Raw genomic sequence first — 24,549 nt, forward strand, 5'->3', positions numbered from 1 at the left:
ACATTGCCTTTTTGTCGCCTACTTAGGGCCACAATTCAGACCGCTCCCCTTTGGCCGCAAAGTGCCCTAAATCTTGGCAAGTGCGCACATAATTAGCGCCACAGCTCTTGGCGCTGCACACTGGCAACTAGCAACTAGCAACCTGCATCCGGCAACCTGCAACCAGCCATCTGCAACATGGAATGGGCAATTTGCAGCAAGGCAGCTGTAGCTGCAACATTCCCTGCGGTCTGTAGCTGCATTATTCCAATTAGCAGTGTGCGAATACATCAGCGTACTGATTGATTGCAGAATGCCTGTGGCGGTTGCTGTTGCTGTTGCACGAGTCCTTGTGGCATCTATCTTGGCCTGACCCTGATTAGTTGTAAGTTAAGTTCCATTCGAATTTCAAATGTCAGATTCCAGATTGCGAACACAGAACTCACATATATGATAAACATACTGATTTACTACGCTTAAAATAAAAACACATATATATCTATATATTCTTTCGTGTTCATATCTTTTTTGCCAATTTTTCGTTCGCTTGCCAAACTCAAATTTACCAACCAATAACCCAACCAACCAACCAACCACATCAAACAAACACACCAAGAACCGCGATACGGCCAGTTCTTTGCCCCCGTATCGAACATGTCCAGCTCGGCGTACATCAGCAATGGCATCGGCATCAACTACTACACGGGCAACACCCAGCAGGTGGCGTACATGCAACAGGTACCTGCCACATCCTCCTCCATCTCGGCAGGAACCTCGCCGGCACACCAGCAACAGCAGCTGCAGCAGCAACAACAGCCACAACAATGCGGGAGCAGCACCAGTGGCAGCAGCATCAACTACTCGACCACCGATCCAGGACTCCGGCGGCGTCTGTTCGCCGGAATCCGGCCATTGTCCGTGTTCGGACGATTGAGGCAGCAGCGATCCTCGCAGCACCGGTCGATCTCATTGCCAGAAAGTAATTACGACACATTGGAGCACATGCGAGGCAGTGGGGACAGCAACAATCACAACAGACCGCTCCACAATGACACTGTCATGCCGATGCAGAAATCGTTCCATCTCCCAGCCAGCACTAGCAGCACCACCACAACAACAACAACAGCCACCACACCATCAACATCATATTTCGGGGATGCCTATAATAGCATTATAGACCCCATCATAGCCATGAGTTCTCGTTGGAACAGTACTGCATTTGATTCCCACTCGACATCGATGTTTAGATTGTGTTACCGTGTTCTGTGTATCTTTTTCAATTTATTTCCCGTGTAGTGGGCCACAGAAGTTGTATCTGTCTGTCTGTTCGTCGTTCATATGTATGTATGTGTACAAGTGCGTGTTTGTTGGCCACTGCCAAAGGATATAGAGACAAGATGGCATGGATGCGTTTTAGTTATTCCAAGTGGCAAGCTCAGCTCCGCCCATTAAAACAATGGTCGGATTAAATGCCAATTAGTCTTAACCCAGTTTACACTTCAGGCAAATGGCTCATTTCCGTTGCAACAGCACCAAAAGCAATTGCAACGCCATCATTTGTATACATGGCCGAGTTCCTTTCGCGCTGAAAGCAGCTCCATCAGCCTTCAGCTCGGCTGGAGTCGAATGGAAGGAAACTTACTCCATGGTGATGGGATTTTTATCCTCGTACACTTTTACAAAGGCATTAAAGGTCTTGAAATGTTTGGTTCTCTAACAGAACCACACCAGTAACTCTTTTCAAAGGCATCTTAAAGATATAAAAGCTAAAATTGATTTATATATCTGCTGACAAATATCTCTAACTTTTTTAAGTGTAATGCCGCATATCATAAAAATAATGGGTGAATAAGAGATATTAAGTTAAAGTTTACAACATAAATTAAAAGTTCCTAACTTTATTTTAGTAAGTTCCAAGCTGATTTGCTTTTAAATAGCCCGAAGTCAAATTTCCTTCGTACTTAAATTTCAGTTTTCAGTCCGAGTCTCGCGCTTGGCCATTAACTTATTGAAGAACAAAACATTTAAACATTAGCGCTCGTTGTTACTTGATTTTATTTTCACTGTATGCCCGTTTCCGGGACTTTGCACACTGCCACTGTTTATGCCGCAGCTCCAGTGCAGGACTACAGTTGCCGTGTAAATTACAAGCCATTGTCAACTTTTGTGCAAAAATTCAGCCGCACAACTTGGAAGTGGGGTTGGGTGGACGGGCAGCTGGAAGCTGGAAGCCGCTGCATACAAATGTTGCAGACGGGCCACAAACTTTTTCGCCGAGGCGCGAGTTCATTTGTGCTTAATGTTTGCTGCATTTTTAATGCCACTCGCACAGAGAAAGCGACGCGATGCCAACTTTTTTGTCTTAGGCCAGAGCTGACTTCTTGTCGAAGGGCGGATAGGGGGATGGGGGATGGGGTAAGGGCTGGACGGGGGGATGAGGCAGTTGGGGCGGATGGCTGGGGGCCGAGGTTGGTCCCAAGCCGAACATAATTATGCTAAAAATTGTTATGACACACAATCTTTTTGCGCTCCTTATTTTACTTTCCGTTTTGGGTCTGCCTTTCGTTTGGCCTTCCCCGGATCCCCACCATCCCCATCCTGGATGCCCGGCCCCATCCTTGCATGCCTGCCATCTCGTAGTTGCCGGTCCCGACTTCCTTGTGGCACAAGTTCTAGCGGGGCACTCTGCACTTATTTTGCGAGGATTACGTTTCTGCTCTATTACTTGGGCCAGGGATGCTGGTTATGGTCCTGCTCCGCTCCTCTGCCGGTCTTCTTTTGGGCGTCCTCCGGCTTGTTTTGCTTTGCTTTATGCATGAACGCTGTCTTAATGTTTAATATTTTCTTTCGGGCTTCTTGTCTTCATTTAACTTAATTAGTTTTAATTCACATTTCTCGGCGATTCAGTCAGAGAGCGTTTGCCTCCGCCAGCGAGGCAGTTAATCGATCGAAAAGCTACTAACCCCACCATCAACTAACGAATAACCAGGACTCAATCTACAAGCAATACATATGGTATATACTTGATACAGCGTCAGCGAATCCGAAGTCCGAAACAACGCGACCCTTTGGCGAACCACTGATGCTCCTCAAGAGCACGGAATCCAATCCGGATGAGTCCAAGGGCAATCGACGAGTGCGCTGAGAACACAGATGAATAAGGATAATGATGGGAAGGAGGATGAAGATGAGGGTGGCGGAACACTTAACAATCTAATTTAATACAGTTCTAGAGCGATTTATGGTTTAAGTTCTTGATTTCATTATACCCTAAACACCTAGCCCAATTGATGTTCTAATTGCAGCACAGTAATTATTATAAAATACTCCACACATAGTTTAATTTACCCCCTACCTATACCTATAGCTATCTATCGTGTATCTTAGTTAATTTCGGTCCTGCGAATGTGCGTGAGCCAGAGAGCAATGTTAAATGTATATTACGATTAAAGTATTAAGTCTTTTCTGATTACACCACAATTATATTCTAAATGTTGTACGAATGTTGTAAATACCGCACCAAGCCCACACGTCAACCACAAACGAATGACTATAATAACACGAATAAAAAGCAAAACGATATTTGGCTTTCCTTCACTCCGAGGATAAACACAGTCACGCTCATCTGGCACAGGGCGATGGAAACGAGTTTTCTATGATTTTCTATATATATATATATCTATGTTTTGTATAGTCAAAATCCGAATTGGCCAACACGATACACACACTCACACAACCAGCAGTATTCTTACGTTGGCTTTTGATTTTGTGGCAACTGAAACGGGATGACTAGAATTAATAATACACTGAAACATGCCAAAAACACTCGCTGTCTCTTCCTGAACGTGTCGAATGTTGCTCTGTTGCAAACTTACAATCTAAATACGAAACAAAAATTCTGAATTGCATTGATTAAGCTATAAAACGTTCTGTCGATGTCCTTGCCAAAGGCCACTAAGTGTTCAACGTCTTTTCAGTTTCATTTCTAAGTTATTTTGGGTTTTTGTTTAGATCTGTAGACGCCTAGTTTCCAATATGGTGTTACCAAATGCTTAACAAACGAAATTAAAATCAACAAATTTTTATTCCACATCTTATTGCCATTTTTTTTGCCAACTGTGTATCGTCCGACACACGACAACCAATATGACCATGTACCAAAACAAAAAATCAAAATCAAAAATCCAAATAAACAACTACAACAACAACAGCACCGCACTCACCGCGCCGCCAAAAGTTGAACTTACGCATGAAATCCCTGAGCCTGGACTCACCAGAATCGTCGGAGCTGCACGGCCAGTTCAGGCGTAGAACCCAACTGCCGGGCACAGGCGCCTCGACATCAGCCGGCTCCGGTTACTACCACGGTGGGTCCGGAGGCCACCTGGAGCACAGCACTCCGCCGTCGAACAACAGCCGTCTGCACTGTAAGTAGCAACCCAGTAAACGATTCCGGTCCGGTTTGCCGGTCCCGGTTCGGCCGATCCCCGGTTCCTGGTTCCCGGTCCCCAAACCGATACCGATAACGAACCTGATTCCGGACGACGACGTACGCTGCACCACTTACCAATCCAACTAGTCCAGCACCACCACAACTTACCCATCCACAGCAGGCACCTCTGACGGGTCTCAGTTCCAATAAGTCTAATTTCCGAAACTAGTATGTATGTATGACACCCACAACTACTACCCATCTTAACTGCTTAACTATACTTACAACTATACTTACTTAACTAACTATGTAAATACGTTGCCAGAGTACGAGTCGAGTAAAGTAAACATTTATTGAGTAGTTCGATTTCGTTCACCTTTTATCTAGTAGTTAATTGCAGCTTTTAGATACATGCTAACCGTAGACTAAGTAACTTCATCTGCCGACACACATCTTCAATCTCTTTCAAGTCCCAAACTCCCATCGATCTACCTTGTTAAACGTATATGTGTATAATTTATCTGTACAATATCTATATCTTCTTTTTCCATGGATATTCTTCTGATTTTTCGTTCATCCACTTGCATTCGATTAACCAAACCAAACCAAACCGTATCCATTGAGCCTGTCCTGGAGCAGGGACTAACGCATCCAAAACCATTACAGCACCATCGAGCCCCTCGCATCCGGGCCGCAAGCTACTGTATGCCACCCGTGGAATGCGTGGTGGCAGCGTCGATCTGCCGGACGAGATGGAGAAGTCGCAGTCCTCGGCCAGCACCTCGCCGTGCCTCTCACCCGTAAGACATCCCCAGGTAGACCCCACTCCACTCCTCCTACTAGCAAACCCTTTGTTCTTGAGTTCATTTCGCCTGATCCGCTCGTTTGATTGATTGCACATTAGCCTAGCCATGGTATTAACCCAATCCCAACACACGCTTCACCTATTTCAAGAAAACCCATCGTCTGTTGCCCACGAATCTGTATGTCATCATCTACAACTTCAAGGCGCGACATGCCGATGAACTGGATCTGAAGGCTGGCTACAAGGTGAGCTTATCATACGGGGACTATCTACTCCAAACACCCACTTTATAAATGAATGGGCTTATGAATAATAAACAAGGCGCTTTGTTTAATCCGCTAAGCGGTGTACTTAGTTTGCACAATGGCTGCCAGGGAAAATGGTTAACTAAATCAGAAACATATATGCGTACTAGTGTGTGTTTGTCCAGCGCTCTTTATTCAATATGAAAACGAATAGCGAACAATGCCAGCGAAAAACTTGTTTATTTGTCATACAATCGAGCATATGGAGGAAGCTCGTTTTCCACTGCGTAAACATGGCGAAACAAACAGTGAATAAGAAGAAATAATAATAGTTACCGACTTTTTGTGTACATTCCCTGATTGCGAGTGCCTGCCTGCCCGCCGCCGGCAAAGTGTTCAATATTTACAGATTAGCTTTTGTTTGGACGGCGTCCTTGTTCGCGAGCTGGTTTTCCATTCGAGCAGGATAGAGTCAAACTTTGAGCTCCATTCCCAGGCCGCTGGGAATTTACTGCGCGGATCGATATGAGATTTTCATAGCCGCACTTAAAACGCAAAAATATGATATTTCGCAAATACATTTATAGCTTACCGAGACTTAGCACAAACTTTTTTAATTACCATCTTTTAATAGTAATGTACTTCGGGAAAGGATGCTGTATATCCTCTGTATCTCCAAATACGAAATATTTATGAATATGTCATAGCGAGCACCAGCTAACATAATTACATCTAATCAATTAGCTTCTAGAAGAGTATACTGGATTAAACTTTTGAAAACTCTTACTTCTGAAAACTAGGTGACTGTCATTGACAATTCTGATCCGGACTGGTGGAAGGGAAAAGTGCTGGGACGCGTTGGATACTTCCCATCCAAGTACTGTGTGCGTCTGAATGCCAACGAGAAGCCACTGCAGGTGACCCACAATCTCCAGGTGTCGGACAGTGAACGTGGCGAGAATCTCACCCTTTTAAGGGACCAGATTGTCATACAGGTAAGACCCACAACCCTAACCCATCATCTCGTCCTCCCTTAACTTTGTTCACATGACATCCATTTACCAAACAAGACCGGCGACGAAGTAAACGGCATGGTGATGATCCGAGCCGCCGAGCACGGGCAGGGCTACTGCCCCATAAAGTATCTGCAGGAGGTGTGACAGCCAGAAGAGGACGAGCCGCCCTCCGACGAGCGGGACAGACCGCACAAGTCGTCCATGCAGACGTCGTCGTCGCGAACCGCGGACAAGACCAAGCGTAGGATTAGAATCGTAGTGTCCGAAAACCACAACGTAGCTGCTAGTAGTGTTGCACCTGCACCACCCACAACCGCCTTCAACACCACCACCCATCACCAAATTCCAAGGGAATCCGACATCGAGACGAAGCGGCTAAACATCGACTACGGCGATGAGGGCAGCGCCGATTGGGACAAGGACCGCGAGGTGCTCATCCTGTCTGGGAGACGGAACAAGAACGATAAAAACTGGGAGAACTGGGAGCGCATCCGGGAGCAGAAGCTGGAGAAGATGAAGGGCATTTGTTTCGAGAGCTATCGCCAGTCTAAGCGGGACAAGTTACTTCAAGCTAAGCCACGACCCAAACAACTAGATTCCACCTGGTATACGGATAACATCTACTCGAACCGCTCCGATGACATGGACGAGGACTACGTGCCTGATTGCTTGAAATACGGACCTTTCCGCACACTGAGGGACATCCACGAGCTGGACGAGAAGAGTGGGGGTACGGAAGAGCGTCGTGTTGAGGGTGAAGGATCCCCCGGCTATGGCCTGCATCGTTCCAAGAGCTGCAAAGAGTTCCAGTATCCCAAATCACAGAGTTGGTGCTTCGAGGGCAATGTTTTTGAAGCTGGCGGCGGTGTGGCCAGCGGGAGTGGTAGTTCAAGCGGTGCTCCCCCACCAACCACCTCCATCCTGAAGAATCGAGCAGGTGTTCCCAAGTCATACTCCTTCAGTGCCACCACTAAGACCATGCCGTTTGATATCATCGACTATGAGCTGCCTCCCGTCTCGAATACGCGACGGGAGAAGAAGGAGGCTCTAAGGCGGAACATGAATGCCCTATGCAGCAGCAGCCTGGATCGATGTTGCGCCCGGGATCAGTGCACCAGCGCCCGCTGCCTGTTGGAGGACATCTACCCAGGATCGAGGATGCGGTCAAGGGCAACCGGGGCGGGCAGCAATCGAAATCTAAGTGCAGCGGATTGGCTATTCGAGGAGCGGACTGGAAGGCAGAGAGCGCCCGCTGCTCCAACGGCTATTTGTTGTTGCTCTGCGGCTGAGGATTGTTGTTGCCACCGCCAGCGCCAGCAGCAACCGCCACTTCCTGCTCGACCAAGATCACGACCCCTATGTCCTGGTCATCATCCCGCCGCAGAGGAGGAGGAGCACATGCACTGCCGTTATGATACCGACCTGGAGCACTTCATACGCGCCGAGCGCGAGCGCCTCATGCTGCAGGATAAGTTCCTGGACGATGATGAGCGGTATTTAGCCGCTGCTCCGGCTCCGCGTAGTCCTGGCAGACGGTATCCGGCGGGAAACTATCATCGGCCTCCGCGCAGCAAGTCACTGTTGGAGATGCAGCCGCCAACAATTTTGTATGACGAGGATACCTGTTCGGACACCACAGAGATCGATTTGGAGGACTTCAATATTGACCTGGAAAAATACTGGGAGCAGCTGGACAAGCCGCCCAGTCCCATCAACATGGACATGCGGCGGAACATGCATAGCAGTCTCAAGGTGAAGAACGTGAATGTCCGATGCTACAACAATGGCCAGCCCATCGATCTGCATGACCGTGAGCATGAGCGGCTGATGATCAAGAAATCGCTGCTCGAGGGGATGCCCTCGCCACCGCAGCTCGACTCCAGTGAGTCCTCGACCAATGCGGGCGGCTATCCTTTTTTTGACACTGCTCCCGCCGTTGCGCCCGCCCCCGCCTTCCACCACCATCCGGCCTACGGACAACCGCAGGGCTATGGCCACAAGGTGTATCCCACGGTGGACACGCTGCCCTCGTACCAGTACAACAACTTCTATCCCGAGCACAGCCATCCAACTGTGGGAAGTGTGCTGACGCAGCAGCCGACAGCTGGCATCCATCATCCATCCGCCGGCGGTCACTCGGCGCTCAGCCTGATCAACAACATATTTTCAATCTACAAGCCCAACAAGTACTCACCGGAGAACTGCCAGATGAACTACGAGAGCAAGCCGGAACCGTGCAAGAAGATGAATGTGCCCAGTACCCACAGGCCCCTGGGAGCAGCCACGCATCCGTATCCTGCCCACGACTACATGCACTCCTCGATGAAGAGACCGCTGCTGGTGAGCGCCGATCAGCCGCACTTTAAGATCATTCCGGAGAAGACTGGGCTAAAGATCTCGCCTCTGCTGAGCTACGAGGACTACGGCGGAGGTGGAGGTGGCGAGAAGGCGCACCACAGACTGAGTAGCACGGCAAGGCCTCTGATGCTTCCGCACTGATGGTGCTGGACCTTTCCGTGGTATGGCAATGGCAATGGCAATGGCAACTATTGTTAGTTGGGCTTCAACCCATCCAACTATTCCCAAAAAAAGACTCGCGAGCAGCGAACAGCAACCCAAACGCACAAAAAACTGGGTCCAGCCGAGGAAGAAGAACATACGTTAACAGATATCCATCGGAGGAGCATAGGGATCAGGAGGTGGCTAGCTAATCAGAATCCTACCCGACACCCTCCACCTTCCACTCCACCAACTCGCCGTCTTCGTCGTCGTCGTCGTCCATCCGCACAATTTGCTTTTGGTTTAGCAGGTGCTTTGGTCAGGTGTTCCATCGAAGCATCCTTGACACTCCAGCAACGTGAAACCACTCGAACAACAACAGCAACTACAGCCATACCATTGGAAATCAACAGCACTACAGACAAAGACAACATCAACAGATCTACCAACAGCCACATGTCAGATGGAGGTCAAAGTGCAAGTACTAGTAAAGATTTGATCAGCGGATCGATTAGGATAAGCCCACACAGTCCTCAACCCAGACAATGGACACAGACACACACATATGTATACAATCAACGTGCTTTTAATTCGCTTAGAATCGGTATAGAAATCGCGTTGCAGTTCGATTAACCACTAAACAACAGATTCACTAATTTTCGAGCAACTTTTAAGCAATCAAGAGCGTATTCAATAGAACAAAGATTAGATCTAAGACGGAAGAGTTAAGTATTAAGCTGTTCATATCGCGCGTTTCATATTTCAGTATGCGCATATTGTATACCCTAACTCTCTGTAGAAAGCTAAACGGATTTTATTAGTACTGAAGATTTGGGAGAATACATACATACATACCTAGACTCGTGAGTGTCAGCGAGACTTATTTTGGCCTCAATATATTGCGATAATTTTGAGATGCAAATGAAAACTAAGGCGAACCGTTTTTATTGTCATCAAATTTTTTCTATTTTTTATACCAAATAACTTTGAATCAACTAAACGGGAGGAGTTATTGAAATTGCTATGCTCGATAAGGCTAGGAGCTTTTCCCATAAGTTGCGGCTACTAGGAGCGATTATACGAAGGCATGCCTATGCTATTTATATATATGATTAGGTGCGGTACGGATAGGTGTGCGTTGAGAACTCGATAGAAGCGCTTTTTATAAACTAACTAGATTTGTATCGAAATGTGAAACATTGAATATGATAAACATGAATTGTACTTTTATGATGTATGCGTATCCACTGGCCTTATTTATTGAGAAGTAACCAAACAATGAGCTGAACCCCAAAACACACACAAGTGAACACACACATACACGAGAACATAGCGAGCGACAAAGAGATCCCAGAAAAACAACTTGAGAATTACAATTGAATTTTCACTAAGATTCAGGCTTAGGGCTTTGCGTCACTTTTGTTAATTGTTTTTTGGCGTCCAATTTTACATGATAACTATTGTAGGACTCTAGACAAGCTAATCGAAACTATCGAGAGTAGATTAACTATCGAGTATTTTGTAGTGCGTAAGCTAATTAAAACATAAACCAAACCAAATGGAGATAACTTTTTAGCGCGAGACTCCTTGTGCAGGAAGATTTTGAATTTGAATTTATTTTTAACGACTTTTGAATACAAGAAGAAACTATGAAAATGACATTTTATCAGAGATCGTTTTTTACCTATTTAACATTTCCTCGAACAACATACAACAACTATTTGCTAAGTGTACCCTATGGCCTATGAGTTAGTTATAAGAAAGTGTTTTCCAAGCCCCGCTTAGACCACAACACTTAATAAAAAAAAGAATTGAGAAGACAGGAGAACACGGGGAATTCTGCACAAAACCCAATCTATGAAATATTCACACACTGCACCCAATTAAGTGTACGATATACATATGTATCGAGTATTTACGATCACGTCTAGGAACTAAGGATGAATTGTATTGTATTGTAAAATGAATGGAATCGACGAACACGAAAAACGCCCAAATCTTATGAGTATGTAAGCAAAGCCGAAAACTTGAATTCAAACAGGATAACCGCTCCCGGCGGTCATCTCAACTGCTGAAATTGGCACTTAAGTATTTAGGTATACACACCGCATATGTATGGTACAACTTAGTAGAATTTTCGACTAAACTAAACTGAACTTGCAAACGTAGCGCGACATTTGTGCAAGTCAAAGGTCCCCGAGAGCCCGTCAATGGGTTCGCCTTTCGTGGGGTCAACTTCGCAAAACAGCTTCTGGTTTTTAGCGTAAGTTTTGTTTCACATATGTACGATTAGGTGACCAGCATGACGATGCACCTGGCGCACCTGCAGGTAGCTAGCGAATAACATACACACGTGCATGTAAACAACAGTAACTAGAAAATGGAACAATATAATATCAGTGCAACGTAATATATCAGTTAAAATAACAGAGGCAAACAGAACTCCACTCATTTAGCACTACTACCTGCAATTTGAATGTGAAAAACAACACAATCCCCTCATCCCATCCCCGCTTCTCCGACGCGTCCCCATTAATTTACCTGAATTGCAAATAAAAAGATGTTCAATTCGATGTGAAAAAACAACAACTGTGTTCTGTGTGTTTTGGTGTGGGTTGGTTTATTTATTCACTCCGCCCCGAAAGTAGGCAGCAAACTTTGTACTACGCCTGAAGTGCACTGAAGAAAAATAGAGGATTTATAGGTAATATAAAAAATAAGATATTCAATTAAAACCTTGCAGCTCAACTGAAGTTTCCTTGATAGAAATAATGAATAATAATGTAACTTTTTGTATATTTTCCTATATTTATAAAGAATGCAGCTGTAGTATCCCCATATTTCACCCAGTACAAGCTTCACCGCCGCTACTTACACACATTGCTTTTTATTCAGTTTTAAATTTATATCACATTAAATTTTAAATTAACAGAATTACAAAAGTTAGTCGATTCGTCAGTTAATGCTGCTGCAGCTGCAGTTTTTCCTTTACAATCATCATTGTTATAACATTTTCAATTATCGGAAGCTAATTGGTTCTGCCGTCTGGCGAAGGCGTCAGTGGCGTTGACAGGACGGCTGGGAATGGTATCTCGTAAATCGTTAGCATACACATACATAGTCAAACATTTAACATAAAGTCACACTTAAAGCTATCACTAAATTGGTTAAAAGCTAATTGCATCAGAGTCAGTCAGAGAGATGTTGGGACCTTAAGATCTACGTTTTCCAGGTGCGACACCTTCTTGTCAGGCTTACGGGCTAGTTCGTTGGCTGTTCCTGTTGCTGATGTTGCTGCGCGGAATCGCTGGGGGTTGCTCCTGCCAGCGCTGTTGCTGCTGCAGTGGCTGCTGCGGCTGTTGCTGCTGCGGCAGCCGCTGCTGCTGCAGCTGCTGTTGTGCTGGCCGCCGTGGCATCCAGGTTCAGTGTGGTGCTACTGGCGGCCTTTTGGTTAGGAAAGAGCACCGAGTAGGCCGGCGGTGGATCCAGCTCCTCATAGTTGGGCGGCGAGGTGGCTCCCAGGTGGTCCCCGCCACCAGTTCCTCCTCCATTGGCAGCGGCCAGCGCCGCCTCCCGCTCGTTGTTGACCGCATGCTGTGATGCGGAGGCTGCAAGGGAACGGATGGATTCAATGTGAGAGCTCAAGCGACAACACAGAACTGGGGATTGGGTTGTTTTGGAATTAGTTGGATTTGGATTGCGGAAGAGTTAGACACAGTCATAGCACAGCACGTGAGTCGTAGGTTCGGTTTTTCATGTGCGGGGAAGAGAACAAGTGGGAAACTCGCATAAATACATCGCAAAATGACAGTGTCTTACTTTGACTAGACTATGGTGCAATTTAACGTACCCCAGAGGCCGCAGATGAGCAGTGCCCCACCGCACAGGAGCATGCCGAGCATCAGGTAGCCCCACGGGCCGTACTTCGATAGGTCCGAGTGCAAACCGGAGCGCGTTGAGTTCCTGCGGGTGAAGCCGCTGCCAGCTCCAGTGCCCACTCCCATTTCAGTCGTATCGTTATCCGGCCTCTGCTGATCCCCTTCCGTGAGCAGTTTGGGGTCAATTAAGAACGGTGACCCATCGCCACCGGGTTTCTTCATATCTTTGGTTTGCACTTTGCGCAGCGTGGTCGTCGAGGTGGCCGTTGAATTGTCCAAACTTACAGCTCCATCGCTTCCGTTGCGTGGCAGATCCTCCGGTGCCGTTGGAGCATCGTTGGCGAACAGATTGCGAAACACTTCCAAGGCAAACTGCTCGAATAGATCCGACTCCAGGCCGGCGGCCAGTTTACCGGCTCCCGGGCGACGGTGCTTCGAGCACAGCTCGTAGTCCTCATCGCTGTCGTACTCGTTGCTGTACGGACAATGGCGGATCCCGTCGCAAGACAGTTCCTTGGAGATGCACAGAATGGGTTCATCACTGAAAGACAATAATAGCCGGAATGCAAATCTCATTAAATCAGCTCTAGTACAAACTTGTTTCGGTGCTCTTCAATCTATTTTTGTATTTTTCTATTTAAGGCTAGTTAGGAATAGACATGTGTAATCCGACTCACCCGATCTTCAAGCACTGGTGCTTGCTGCCATCCTTGCACTGCTCGCCCTTGCCCAGCACCGTGACCATCAGCTTGGATCGAAGGGCGTGCTGGCCATGCTCCCAGACGATCTTGACGCGGCCGTGGAAGAGCCGCACCGGATCCTCCATCTCGGAGGCGGTGTCCTCCAGCTGGCAGGGATCCACTCGCCACTGGGCCGTGTGCGGATCGAGCGAGCTAAACTGTTGGGGTGAAGGCAAATAGAACCTTTTAATTATGGGGGGCTGGCTAAAAGCGTGGCCTAAGTGCGTATTGAATATTTGCCGCGAAACGTGCGAGCAAACAGTTTACACGATCGAAATGCTAATCGCTTATATTCTACCCCCCCGGCCACGCCCACGACTCGTTGACGTGACTTGAATGGCCAAGTTCAACAGAACGATCAAAAATCAACGATCAAAACTGCGAATGCAAACACATATAATGCAAAATTAAATATTTACGCTGGAAAAATACGAAAAACAAAAAGCTGTGAAAGCCACGCCAGAAACGATAACTAGCTTCGTATGAGAATCGTGGGGTTTATAAAAATAAATCCATTAATATCGGCGCCATTTCACGTGCAGAGCGTTGATATGCCATCTACATATGCATATATATATATATATATAGTATAGTAAATGGATACGGGTTCAGGCCGCTTTGTACTCTCAGGTTCAATAACTGCGACGACTTTTGTTGGTTGGTAGTGCCCATTGTAAGTACACTCGTAGTAAACAACAATTAGCCAGAGGAGTGTCCGCATCGAGAACGGTTAAACCAGTTTTCCAAGTGATAAACACTAGATTACTAGATTTTCCAGTCGGCGACTCATTAGGAAGACGATTCTGCGGTAATTATGCGCCCCAGCCATTTGCACATCTCACCTATTCTACGATGACGGAACAAAGAAACGCTCTATTCTGGACATGCAAATGTGGACATGCGTCCACTCCCTCGAGTCCCCAACCCATATCCATTGGTTTTCAGTAGCATAGTTTGCTTTTATGGCGACGCCAACTGTCAGTCACTCAGTCAGTCATTCAGTCAGTCCAAGTCGACGGATTTATGGCGACGCGACGCATCAGTAACCGAAAGTGTTGCTCTGGGACTGCGGTTGCTATTGCTGTTGCTGCTGCTTCCCTGGCCAAAAGCTGCAAACGTGTTTCAAATACCTAAAAGACCAAACAACCGAAAATAGAGCTACAAAAAAAGGCACAGCAATATGGTAGAAATTGGCGCGCTTATGCAAATACCAAAACTTTTCTGGTTTCGGCGAGGAGTTTTGGCGCCGCAGAAAGTGAAACATTCCAGCCAGCTGGAGTTCAATGTCAATGAACAGCGCCTTAATGGAAAGTTTCTTATTTAATCGAGCACAGAACACCTTGACAATGTCAACGATCAGCTGACGAATTACGCTTGGCTTCGCATGAGACCTGCCGGTAATTGGAGACAATTTGAGATGTCAAACTGTCTCATCGGAAAGCCACAAAAAAGTAACAATGTCAATCGAGAACTTAAACGTATATATACGCTCGATAAGTCCGCTTATGAGAACCACTTGTAATGCAGCCTGCCAAACTTAATCTATTTGACAATGGGAATTGGCAGCAATTTTGAAAAAAATCGTGATATATTCTACGTTTTGTGGAATAAATTTGAGCAAATATAGAAGTGGCATAAAGTAATTACCGATGAAGTCATAGTAGTTGTCATTTCATTTCTCTTATTATAGGTTTAGGAGAATCCTGAGCTGCGGAAAATAACTGGCTACTTGTTCTTGAACCCAGCTATTTGAACTTCTTGATCCGATTCTCACACTTGAGCGCTGCGCATGCGCACTCAAGTGGTATATTTTTAAAGCAGATGAATGCGATCAAAGAAACTGGCAAATAATTCGTGCGGAAGGTGCAGAAAATGGCGAGCTCACACTAATCAGTGAAAAAGAGTACACTTGGAAAATAAATTTCAGAAAGAATTACAATTATTATCTACATTACAATACCGACACATTCTAGAATATATGCCATCTACTATATTTTCAAGTGTGCTTAATCAGAGGCAACCTTGCCGCCACAAATGGCCACTAAGGTGAGTTCACTTACTATGTTCAGAGGGCAGGTGCGTCCCAACACCCGCGAAGGCGCCGATGAGACGATGACCCTCGTCGTGTTGAGTGGCTCCGAGGAGTCAGTAGTCAATTCGCCCGACTTGGCAGTGCGCCGGAGTTTGGACGAGTTGTTGCCTCCGGCTGCGGCAGCCATGATGTTCGTGGGCGTACTTCTGGTGGTGGCCGCATCCAGCGGCTGGCCGTGCGGCAGCTTTGGCAGGATGAGGCGCACTATGAAGCCATAGTTGGGCGGGGCACTCAGGATGCGGGAACAGGAGGCGTGCTCCGCCCCATAGAGTCCCGGCTTCAGTTCGATGATGAGACTAGATTCTTTGCCATCGCTCTCGATGAAATGCTCGTGCTGAGCGCTGCATAGTGGCTTGAAAGTAGGATGGGACAGCAGATCGCCTGAAAAAGGGAGAGTTTCGGATCGGATCAGTTTATGGAGCAGATGCCTTGGGCTCAAATTGACACGGGTCTGTTAATTTCTACATCAAATGGGCCTGTCTGATGGATGGTCAGCGCTTTGCGGTCGTTTGTATGCGGAATTCATCATCCCAACTAAACGCATTGCATGCAGACGAGATTCGCGAGCTGTCAATCAATAAATAACTCACAGCTTGACAAAAATATAGCTAAATAAAACAAAAAGAAACCCAAAGCTGCGGTGTGACAACTCCAAAAATAGAAATTTCGTGTGAATTGGCAGGGAAATGGATGGGTCTTCAGTTTCGGATGATGAAACCAAACCAAACACAGTTTTGAAAATTCAATTAATAATTGAATGACTACGTTTACCTAAAACACAGCGCGAGAGCCCCTCTGTTCAATTATTTTGCACTCGATCTCGAACTTTGCGGCGCAAAGGTTAAAGATTCACACAAGCACTATTAAGTACTTCAATTAATAAAATACAAATACGCAAGCGTATGGCTGTGGAACCACTGGCGTGTAGGAAAACTACTTTTGCATTGTGCTGAGAGGTAGCCACATCCACACATCCATATTCTGGGTCACTGACTGCACCACATACGCGTGTGTATATACCATCATTATTATTATATTATTACCCGAGCTGTTGCAGCAACCGACTTATTGTTTGTGTTTTTGCAGCCGCCCTCGCTCTTTTTTCCACTGGGCAATTGCCACACAGCTTTTGCGAACTATTAAACATTTTATTAAACAATTTGCATTTGCTCCATGCACCCAAGTCTGAGTACAATTGCTCGTGTGAGTCTGTGCGAGTGCAATTTAGCGGCTAATTTCCATTTCGAACTTGACATTAATAGCCAAGCGGTCCGAGCTGTCCACACGTGCTACTAGACTTTCAATCATCATTTTGGGAAATGCACCCATTAGAACTGGGCTAATGACGGGCTTTCGTCAGCTTTATGGCCCAATTATGATTGATTTGAGTAATCGATTCAGATATTGTTCTAGGGAAAGTCGAACAAGTATTACTTATTCAGCTTTCCCACACAATATCTTCAATTAGGCGCAATTGTTACAGAATGAAAAGCCATTAGCACTGTAATACAATGAATTCCATACAGTTAAGTAATGATTAAGGCCCCCTTGATGGCCAACCGAGTGATCTAAAGCCACAGCGTCATTGCTAATTGGGTTAAAAGCGCACAAGCACTCCCAGCCAAATAAACATATGAATTCACAAGTTATGTTCGGTTTGTTTGGGGTTAATGCGGGGAGTTCATAGAGAAATGGGTTTACGATCCGGGCAACCAGCCAAGCGGGCAAAGAAAGAAAGGGCCGACAGTTCCACCCAATTTTTTCACTAAATATGCCGTTAATAATTTGTCTACGTTTTCAGAGCAGAACCGAGTTTTTTTGGGAAAGCAATTCGCTTTCCCAGGGAAAGTCGAGTTCAGGTAAGTAAGGCGGCTATCCAAAACAGTCCGTTAAGCTTGTACCTACTGCCCAAATGGCTCCAGCATTTTCGTTTTGGGCAAGGTCAGGTTAAGTGACTCGATTACACAGATAAACATCAAGACAAACAGCTAACAAACCAGCCAGCAAACTCACAGACAAACATGGAAAACACTTAGCAGTCAACTGTTGAGCACTGAGGAAAATTGTAAGCTTGCAATACTCCAACCCAAGAGAGATCCTAAACTTTAGTAATGCTGTTTTTAAAATATCTATTTTTATGACTTGATTACAAATATTTTCTTGTTCAGTATTCTAGAACATATATTTCAAAAGCTAATGTAATAAGTAGTGTCGCTTTTTCAGTGTACTTCTATATATCTGCCAATATCTCGCGATGTGTATCTTTGGCTCTTTGTGTGCGTGTGTATCTGTGTGTAGGTCAAGCAGCAGCAGCCACTTGAATTTGAAAAGGGCACATTAAAATGCGTTGTCAATGCCGATCCACAAGTTATAGTGCTACATACAGTCCCCTATGTCGAGTGGGCCAGTTTCGAGTTGTTGTTGCCGTTGTTTGGACTCAGATTCAGATTCAGATTTAGACAAAAACGGAACTTGGCCAAGAGCAAACTGCAACTGCTCGTGCAGAGATTGTCAAGCGGTTAGAGGGTTTCATGTTATTTTTTTCAGCTTTTTTTGAGTTTTGAGTTCTGTTTCTCGAGTGGCGACTGGGCATAATAAATTCTGTGGCTGCCACGCGATGCGGACGCGTGTTGCATGCTGGATGGATGGATGGATGCTGGATGCTGGGTACTGGGCTCTGCTCACTCGTCATAATTACGCCCGGCTGCCTGCGGAAGGAGGCGGGGAAGAAAGGGGGCAAGCGGAACAGTAAAAGCGCACGATGGAGAGACACTCGAAAAAAAGTTGTTGTTAAAAATTACACAACACTCGCGCACACAAACGGCAGGCACACATACATACATACACACATGCGGAGTGAGCGCCACTCGAGGCACAAACAGAAACAAACAAAAACAGTCTGCAAGTGCAGTTTGTTACACTCTTCTCCACAGGGGGCTGCCATAAACCCACAAGCCCTTCATCGAACTTGTTAAGTTTCACAATCGAATTACGGAATCGATAAGTTATCTGCAAGGCAAGCGGAATGATTTATATATTCTATAGTCCCTTTAAGGTTTCCTAACTCATGCATGCAACGGACAGTTCTTGTCTTCAAAAGAGTGTCAGTTAGTTAATAAATAATATGTTACTTATCAATTAATTATGACTTAAATAGACAACAAATGTTTTTATATATCTAACTTAAAGAAAAGTTTTTGAATTTTGCTCGAAACAATTTCTCAACGTCAAATCATAAACACTACCGCCCCCTTTCCTTCACCCCCATAAATAATATTAACATTTTATCGACCGACCATTTCCTCCTTATATAGAGCATTAGATTTTCTGCTATTGTCGCTCATCATTCCGTTTCCTTTATTTTTTTTGTGAAGCAGCTGAAATTGGGTCAACTATCAAAGTCAGAATGGCAAGGGTTAAGTGCTTGTCCCTCCTTTATCTCTGTCTCTGTCGCTGTCTCTAACGCTATCTCTTTTCGTTTGTGTGCCTCTCTATCTGGCCTTGCAGCTTTCCCGCTCTCCAGCTTTCTTCTCCCGCTTTTCACGGCACCACCTCCCCCACTTCCCATCCCCACCAAAGTGCGGCCGACTTTGGACAGCGCGCTACATTTCCCGTTGGCCAATTTTCCTAATAGGTCAAGCGAATGTGTCATCATGTTGCTGTTGCTGTTGCTGCTGCTGCCGCTGCTCTTGGCCACTGTCGTTGTTGTCGTTGTAATTTGTCTGTTTGCACAGCTAAAGAACGACAAAATAAATAAATTGTACAATAAACAAGAACTCATGCAACTCGAATGGCCAAGGAACTGGTCATTTGTTGCTGCAGCTGCTGCATGTTGCTGCTGCTTCTGCCTCTACTGCTACTTCAACTGCTGCTGCTGCTGCTGCTGTTGCGTGCAACACATTGGCAGACCTAACGGCAACTGTTGCTGCTTAACTGGCCAAGCAGTCAGCGGAATGGCGGCGGGTCGAGGCGGAAGCCAGTTGAACATGACTTCTAATGGCCACATACATAAATCAAAGCCCCATTTTCAGTACTTGGCAGATAAAACAGTATTGAAAATGTTGAAAGAAAAAAATGCACAAACGCCCGAAATTGCCATTGCTACTCTAGCTGAGTGCCAGCTATTTTCCTATCACTCTGTTTTTTTTTTTTTTTTGTGTTTGTTTTTTATGAACAATTTGCATTTTAATTAAGCGATGGCAGATGCTTTATCGCTGCCGCTCTGGCAAAAAGTTTGAATTGGAATTGTAAAATGGGTAGGTGGGCGTGTCGCCGTGCCACCTAATTGAACCCAGATGACTTTTTCGAGTCGCGCAGCAGGCAGCTTCCATCCACAGCAGCCATATAAGCCCAGACTTGGGAGAACTTCTCAAATCCAATCCACAGATGGCTGCTGGCAACATATGTTAATTCTACTTGATATTCACAACAGCAACGGCAAAACAGAACTGGAAACCAGTTTGCAAACATGTACATGGCTAAATATACATATGAATGTTTATGACTGGATAAATAACGCTCGGCGGCTTGGTGTGCTAGCCAAAAAAAGTTCGAATAGAGTAAACACTACTCCAGATCAAGATTCGGTGTTAGATTTCGATTTAGATTCTGGGGAGAAACTCGTGTCTGGGCACTGCACAAAATTATTGTCGCTCATGATTCTCATGAATTGGTATGTAAGAACATATGTTTAGGCTTTTGTCGCACTTAAACTTTATCTTGCTCTTTTGATTATATTGCAGTTATAATAAACGATGTATATATGTTTGATCTTAGATCCCAGTTTTCAGTTGATCCAGTTTCGCACTGATGCAAACTTTCCATTTGAAGAGGTCAATGGAACACTGGCCCTGGCTGGGTTCTCTGTGAGAATCATCAACCATTAACATTTAAGTTAACCCCTTGTTGCAACGCCGACGATCCAGACTTGTAGTTTGCCAATCTGCCTCTTTGTTCGAGCCTTAACTGTATTTCAATGACAATGAGGTCGTCTGGCGGTTGGGTTGCGTTTTCTTATTTTCCGTTCTCCGCTTTGTGTTTTTTCAGTTTTCTGTTTCTGTTTCAAGTTTCACTAAAAATAAATTGTATTTTCTTTTATTTGCATTACATTGTTTTTAAACTTTTAATTTCATGCCGTAAAACTTCCGCATGATATATTTACGCCCTCTATACGCGTTTCTTTTCGTTTTTTTATTGCAACCCGTGCCGAAAATGATTCACGAAACTTCACGCTTATCAGTAGGCTTTGGTGACTAGCAATCGAATTTGGCCTTTCGGCTGAAATTAAAGCCAAATCATTCTCGAAGCCATGTGCACGGCGGGATCGGTCAAATGCGGTTAAGATCGAGTGAGTGGGGGAATTGACAACCGGTTTCCCAAACAGAAACAGCAAAAATAATCGGTGATAAAATTAAAAGCACACACAACAAATGACAGTGGTTCACAACGCGTTTATTCTATAGCCGCGGATATGGGATGGGTGACTAAAAAAGTGGCCATAATGACAGAGATTAGAAAGGCAGTGGTTAACTACAGTCAATACTCGAAAACGCAAACTACGGTCAGCGGCTGTGAGCTTTTTGGCTAGTGTGACATCCAAAACTCATACTCATGAGCCGTTAACTTATGTGCTCTCTTAGCATATAGCCAAATTTCAGGTTTTGAACAGCTTAAAAAGTTGTTATTTTTCAAGTTCGATTCCAGTAACTACAGTAGATTTAGGGAATATGCGATTTCTAGCTGTAACTTCAAACAAGAATAGATTTATAATTTCGGGTTTAAAACATGAACAATTGGTAATAAGTTAATAGAATTAAGGAAATAATGTCCCATTTCATGCTATAATCAATCATTACTAGGAAATCCGATAATGTCCATGTAATTCTTATGAATAGAATACCTATTTTACCCATTTACTTTCTCGAAATTACCGTTAATTTGAGGAAAGTTCCTACTTTAGATGTTCGACTGTATAGCAAGAAGTGAAATCCAAGTCTAAAAGTCTCGTGCGCGTGGGGGAGTACCTCTCTTGGTCAGGTCTTGTGACCCGATACTGTGCACCGATTCTTCGAATCCGGTAATTATCCAAGCGACGAGCACTTGGGTTGCCTCAAGTACCCGGTTTTTCCCCATCCTCCAATCCAACCATTATGTAGCCCATCCTATCATCTTCAATCCTCCCACCATTTCACCATTTCTACTTCTTTTCTTCACACCGTTTGCACACAATGCAGCGCAGTGGCGCCTGATTAAGTCCCCACACCACTTAAATTTCCCAGGCACATTTTCATCCATTCTTTTTTCACAACTAACCGAATACCGCTGCACTTTGGACCATGGCGGCACTGGCGGCCAACAGGGTGATCAACGCCCACGCGCAGTAAATGTGCAGAATCCGCGGGCTGTTGCGTCGCTGCTGCTGCGCATGCGCCTCATGTTGTTGTTGTTGCTTCTGTTGTTGTTGTTGGGCGCAGCGGACGCAGGCGGCGGTCGCCATGTTGCTCTGTTGTTTTTGTTGTTTATAGCTGTTTTTCAGTATATTTTTTCGTATTTGTGTTTTAAAACGGCTTCTCAGAGCCGCCGATCGTCGTTTGGCTTTGCGTTTTGCCTTTACTATCCAATTTCACTCGGCGGCGGGCACTTAAACAGTTGCTTTTTGCGATATTGTCGATTGAAATTGCGCAATCTAAAACTAGTTCGCTTAGGATCAAGATCCGTTAATCGCGGAATCTCACTCGCGCGCCCTTTTATTTGTGGTTTCTTGAAAATCAAGGAGCCAAGTTTTCTGCGCCGCCCTCGGCTTCAGCGACTGGGGGCCGAAGACTTGGAACGCTGCTCTTTTGTCTCGCTTTGCGCCGCTGCTCGAACTCGCGAACCTGCTGCGACGACCGATCGAAATGAACTGATCGCAGCTTTAGACTCCAACGGCGACGTCGACGCCGCTGCCGCCGCCAGTCTCAGAGAGACCCAAGCGCGGAAGCCCAGACTTACTCTCTTTGTGGAGAGCTCGACTTGAAATAGTGACAAGTCCACTGAAAGAAATTATGTACTTATAGTCAAATGATGTCTATAATATAAATATGTTTAGACCACAAAATTAAAACACCACAACATGCATCATGTCGGATGAGTAATTTTTCAACAAATAAATTTGGAAATCAATAAATCTCAGGTGACTAATACGCAATAGGGAAATACAATTGTTTGGCTTCTGGGGAAAAAATAGATCTATTTTGTAAAACGTGGCTACATAAACGATTAAAATTTTTGCGTGACACGACGAAATATTTATTTGATTTTATACAAATTCAAAGCTAATATAGGTTCAAAAATGCGATTAAACAAATCATCTGATTTTCATTTCTATCTATGTTATTTCTATGTTATCATTATTTTGATCAATTGTTATAATTTGTATGATCATAGGTGATTGTAGTGGCAAAGATCTCCTGCACTGCATACAATCCTTGAGCCACCCACTTTTTCTTGCTGTGCGAAGCTCGTAAACAACTGTAACTCTGCAATTTAACTAACAAAGCGAACAGAAAGACACGAGCCAAGGAAGAAGGCAAAAGAGAAATCGTGAAGGAGGAGTAGGAGGAAGAGCTGGTGGTTGAGCAGGGGGGAGGAAGGGAAGAGGTTCTCCTTCATCTGCCACCTACTACAAAAACAACAGCAACATCAGGCATGAGCAATCAGTGCAACAATGCTGCCGCTCTGCTCTGACTCATGGGAGCTTATGGCGTCAAACGGATTTTTGCATTTGCATGTTTTTGCTTTAGTCTGTGTTGTTGTGGCCGTGTGCTATATTGCGGGCCCCCTTGTTTTTTTTCCTGCGTTTTTTCTCTTTTTTTCGGGAGCGGGGGTCTGTAACCCAATTTTAAAACGAGTCAAGTCGATATGCGAAGAGAACGAAGTGTGCAAAAAAAAAAAAACAGAAGCAAAAAAATCACAAAAATCAGTAAGACGCATTGGATGTGGGAGACAGAATGCGAAAATTACAGCAAAAGACGTTCGTTCGAGTGGGGCAACACAAAAATCGAAAGCAGTTCAAACAACATGTGTCAAAAGGGATGAGCACGGAATACATCTCCAGCCAACGAGATGAATGCACGCCGCATGGTCCCCGGGGGTGTGTGCATCTGTGTTTGGGCCAAATTGGAGTTTACCTTAAACCCGCCCAGATGACAGGACGCCTCGCCTCCCAAGGCCAACCGACTCGAAATTGGGTTAAAGCCCCGTTGATCCCCGTGAATCTTTAAAGGCAGCGCAGCGAGATACAAGTTTTATGTCACGGGGATTTTCGGGAACAAAGCAGTGATCTCTTGTCCTTGTCGGGGAAAGAGCGTAACAAATTGAGTTATTTTTAACCACATTTGACCTAATAATAGAAGGTCTTGAACACAAGCAATTATCAAATTTTAAATATAATAATTACTTTAAACGTAATGTATTTGAAATGCAAAAACACTTTGATATAACAATAGGTTTGCGACTATACTTTAAAGCTTCATTAAATATTATAATATATTTGTTATAATTTTGACATATTCTACCATAAGAACGTACTTTTTCTTAAACAGTGTGGTAGTTACTTATAGTACCTTACCTATAACCAGTAGTATCGCTTCTGTAATCTATCGAAGATTTTACAACTTTCGCGACGTCTGCAAGTTATTGAGCATTGTTTATCTTACAACGAACATATTTTGAAAAACGCTAGACCATTGCATAAGCCAAATAAACATTCAAAACGGATGGCCCGACCCGTCGTGCCTCCCCATGTCAAAAACAACGCACTCTTGGCAACAGCAGCGCCAACTTGGCCGGTACATATCCAGCACTACATGCGCATATGGCCAAC

The 24,549-nt window shown here is 45.0% G+C and overlaps 2 protein-coding genes across 3 annotated transcripts in view; one reads left to right on the forward strand and one right to left on the reverse strand.

Annotated features, from left to right (window-relative positions):
- The window catches only part of LOC6734616, a 55,678-nt gene extending 44,119 nt beyond the window's left edge, over positions 1-11,559 (forward strand). The window contains 5 exon segments of the mRNA XM_016168146.3: positions 4,191-4,406; positions 5,078-5,211; positions 5,366-5,461; positions 6,262-6,456; positions 6,532-11,559. Coding sequence (XP_016027765.3) covers positions 4,191-4,406; positions 5,078-5,211; positions 5,366-5,461; positions 6,262-6,456; positions 6,532-9,033 — 3,143 coding nt within the window. The 3' untranslated portion in view covers positions 9,034-11,559.
- Positions 11,560-11,844: 285 nt separating this feature from the next.
- On the reverse strand, positions 11,845-22,612 carry LOC6734621. 2 transcript variants are annotated; one of them, XM_002081593.4, is made up of 5 exons: positions 21,999-22,612; positions 15,655-16,067; positions 13,532-13,752; positions 12,827-13,395; positions 11,845-12,584 (listed from the first exon to the last, which is right to left on the reverse strand). In XM_002081593.4, exons 1-5 carry the CDS (start codon positions 22,180-22,182, stop codon positions 12,238-12,240), a joined length of 1,734 nt encoding a protein of 577 aa, XP_002081629.1. In that variant the 5' UTR covers positions 22,183-22,612; the 3' UTR covers positions 11,845-12,237. The 2 variants fall into 2 exon arrangements, with proteins under 2 accessions (XP_002081629.1, XP_016027771.1); XM_016181916.3 differs by having other exon boundaries at positions 12,449-12,584; positions 12,796-13,395.
- Between the last annotated feature and the right edge of the window lie 1,937 nt (positions 22,613-24,549).

The sequence above is a fragment of the Drosophila simulans genome, chromosome 2R, assembly GCF_016746395.2.
Source record: "Drosophila simulans strain w501 chromosome 2R, Prin_Dsim_3.1, whole genome shotgun sequence".
Taxonomy (NCBI): Eukaryota; Metazoa; Arthropoda; class Insecta; order Diptera; family Drosophilidae; genus Drosophila; species Drosophila simulans.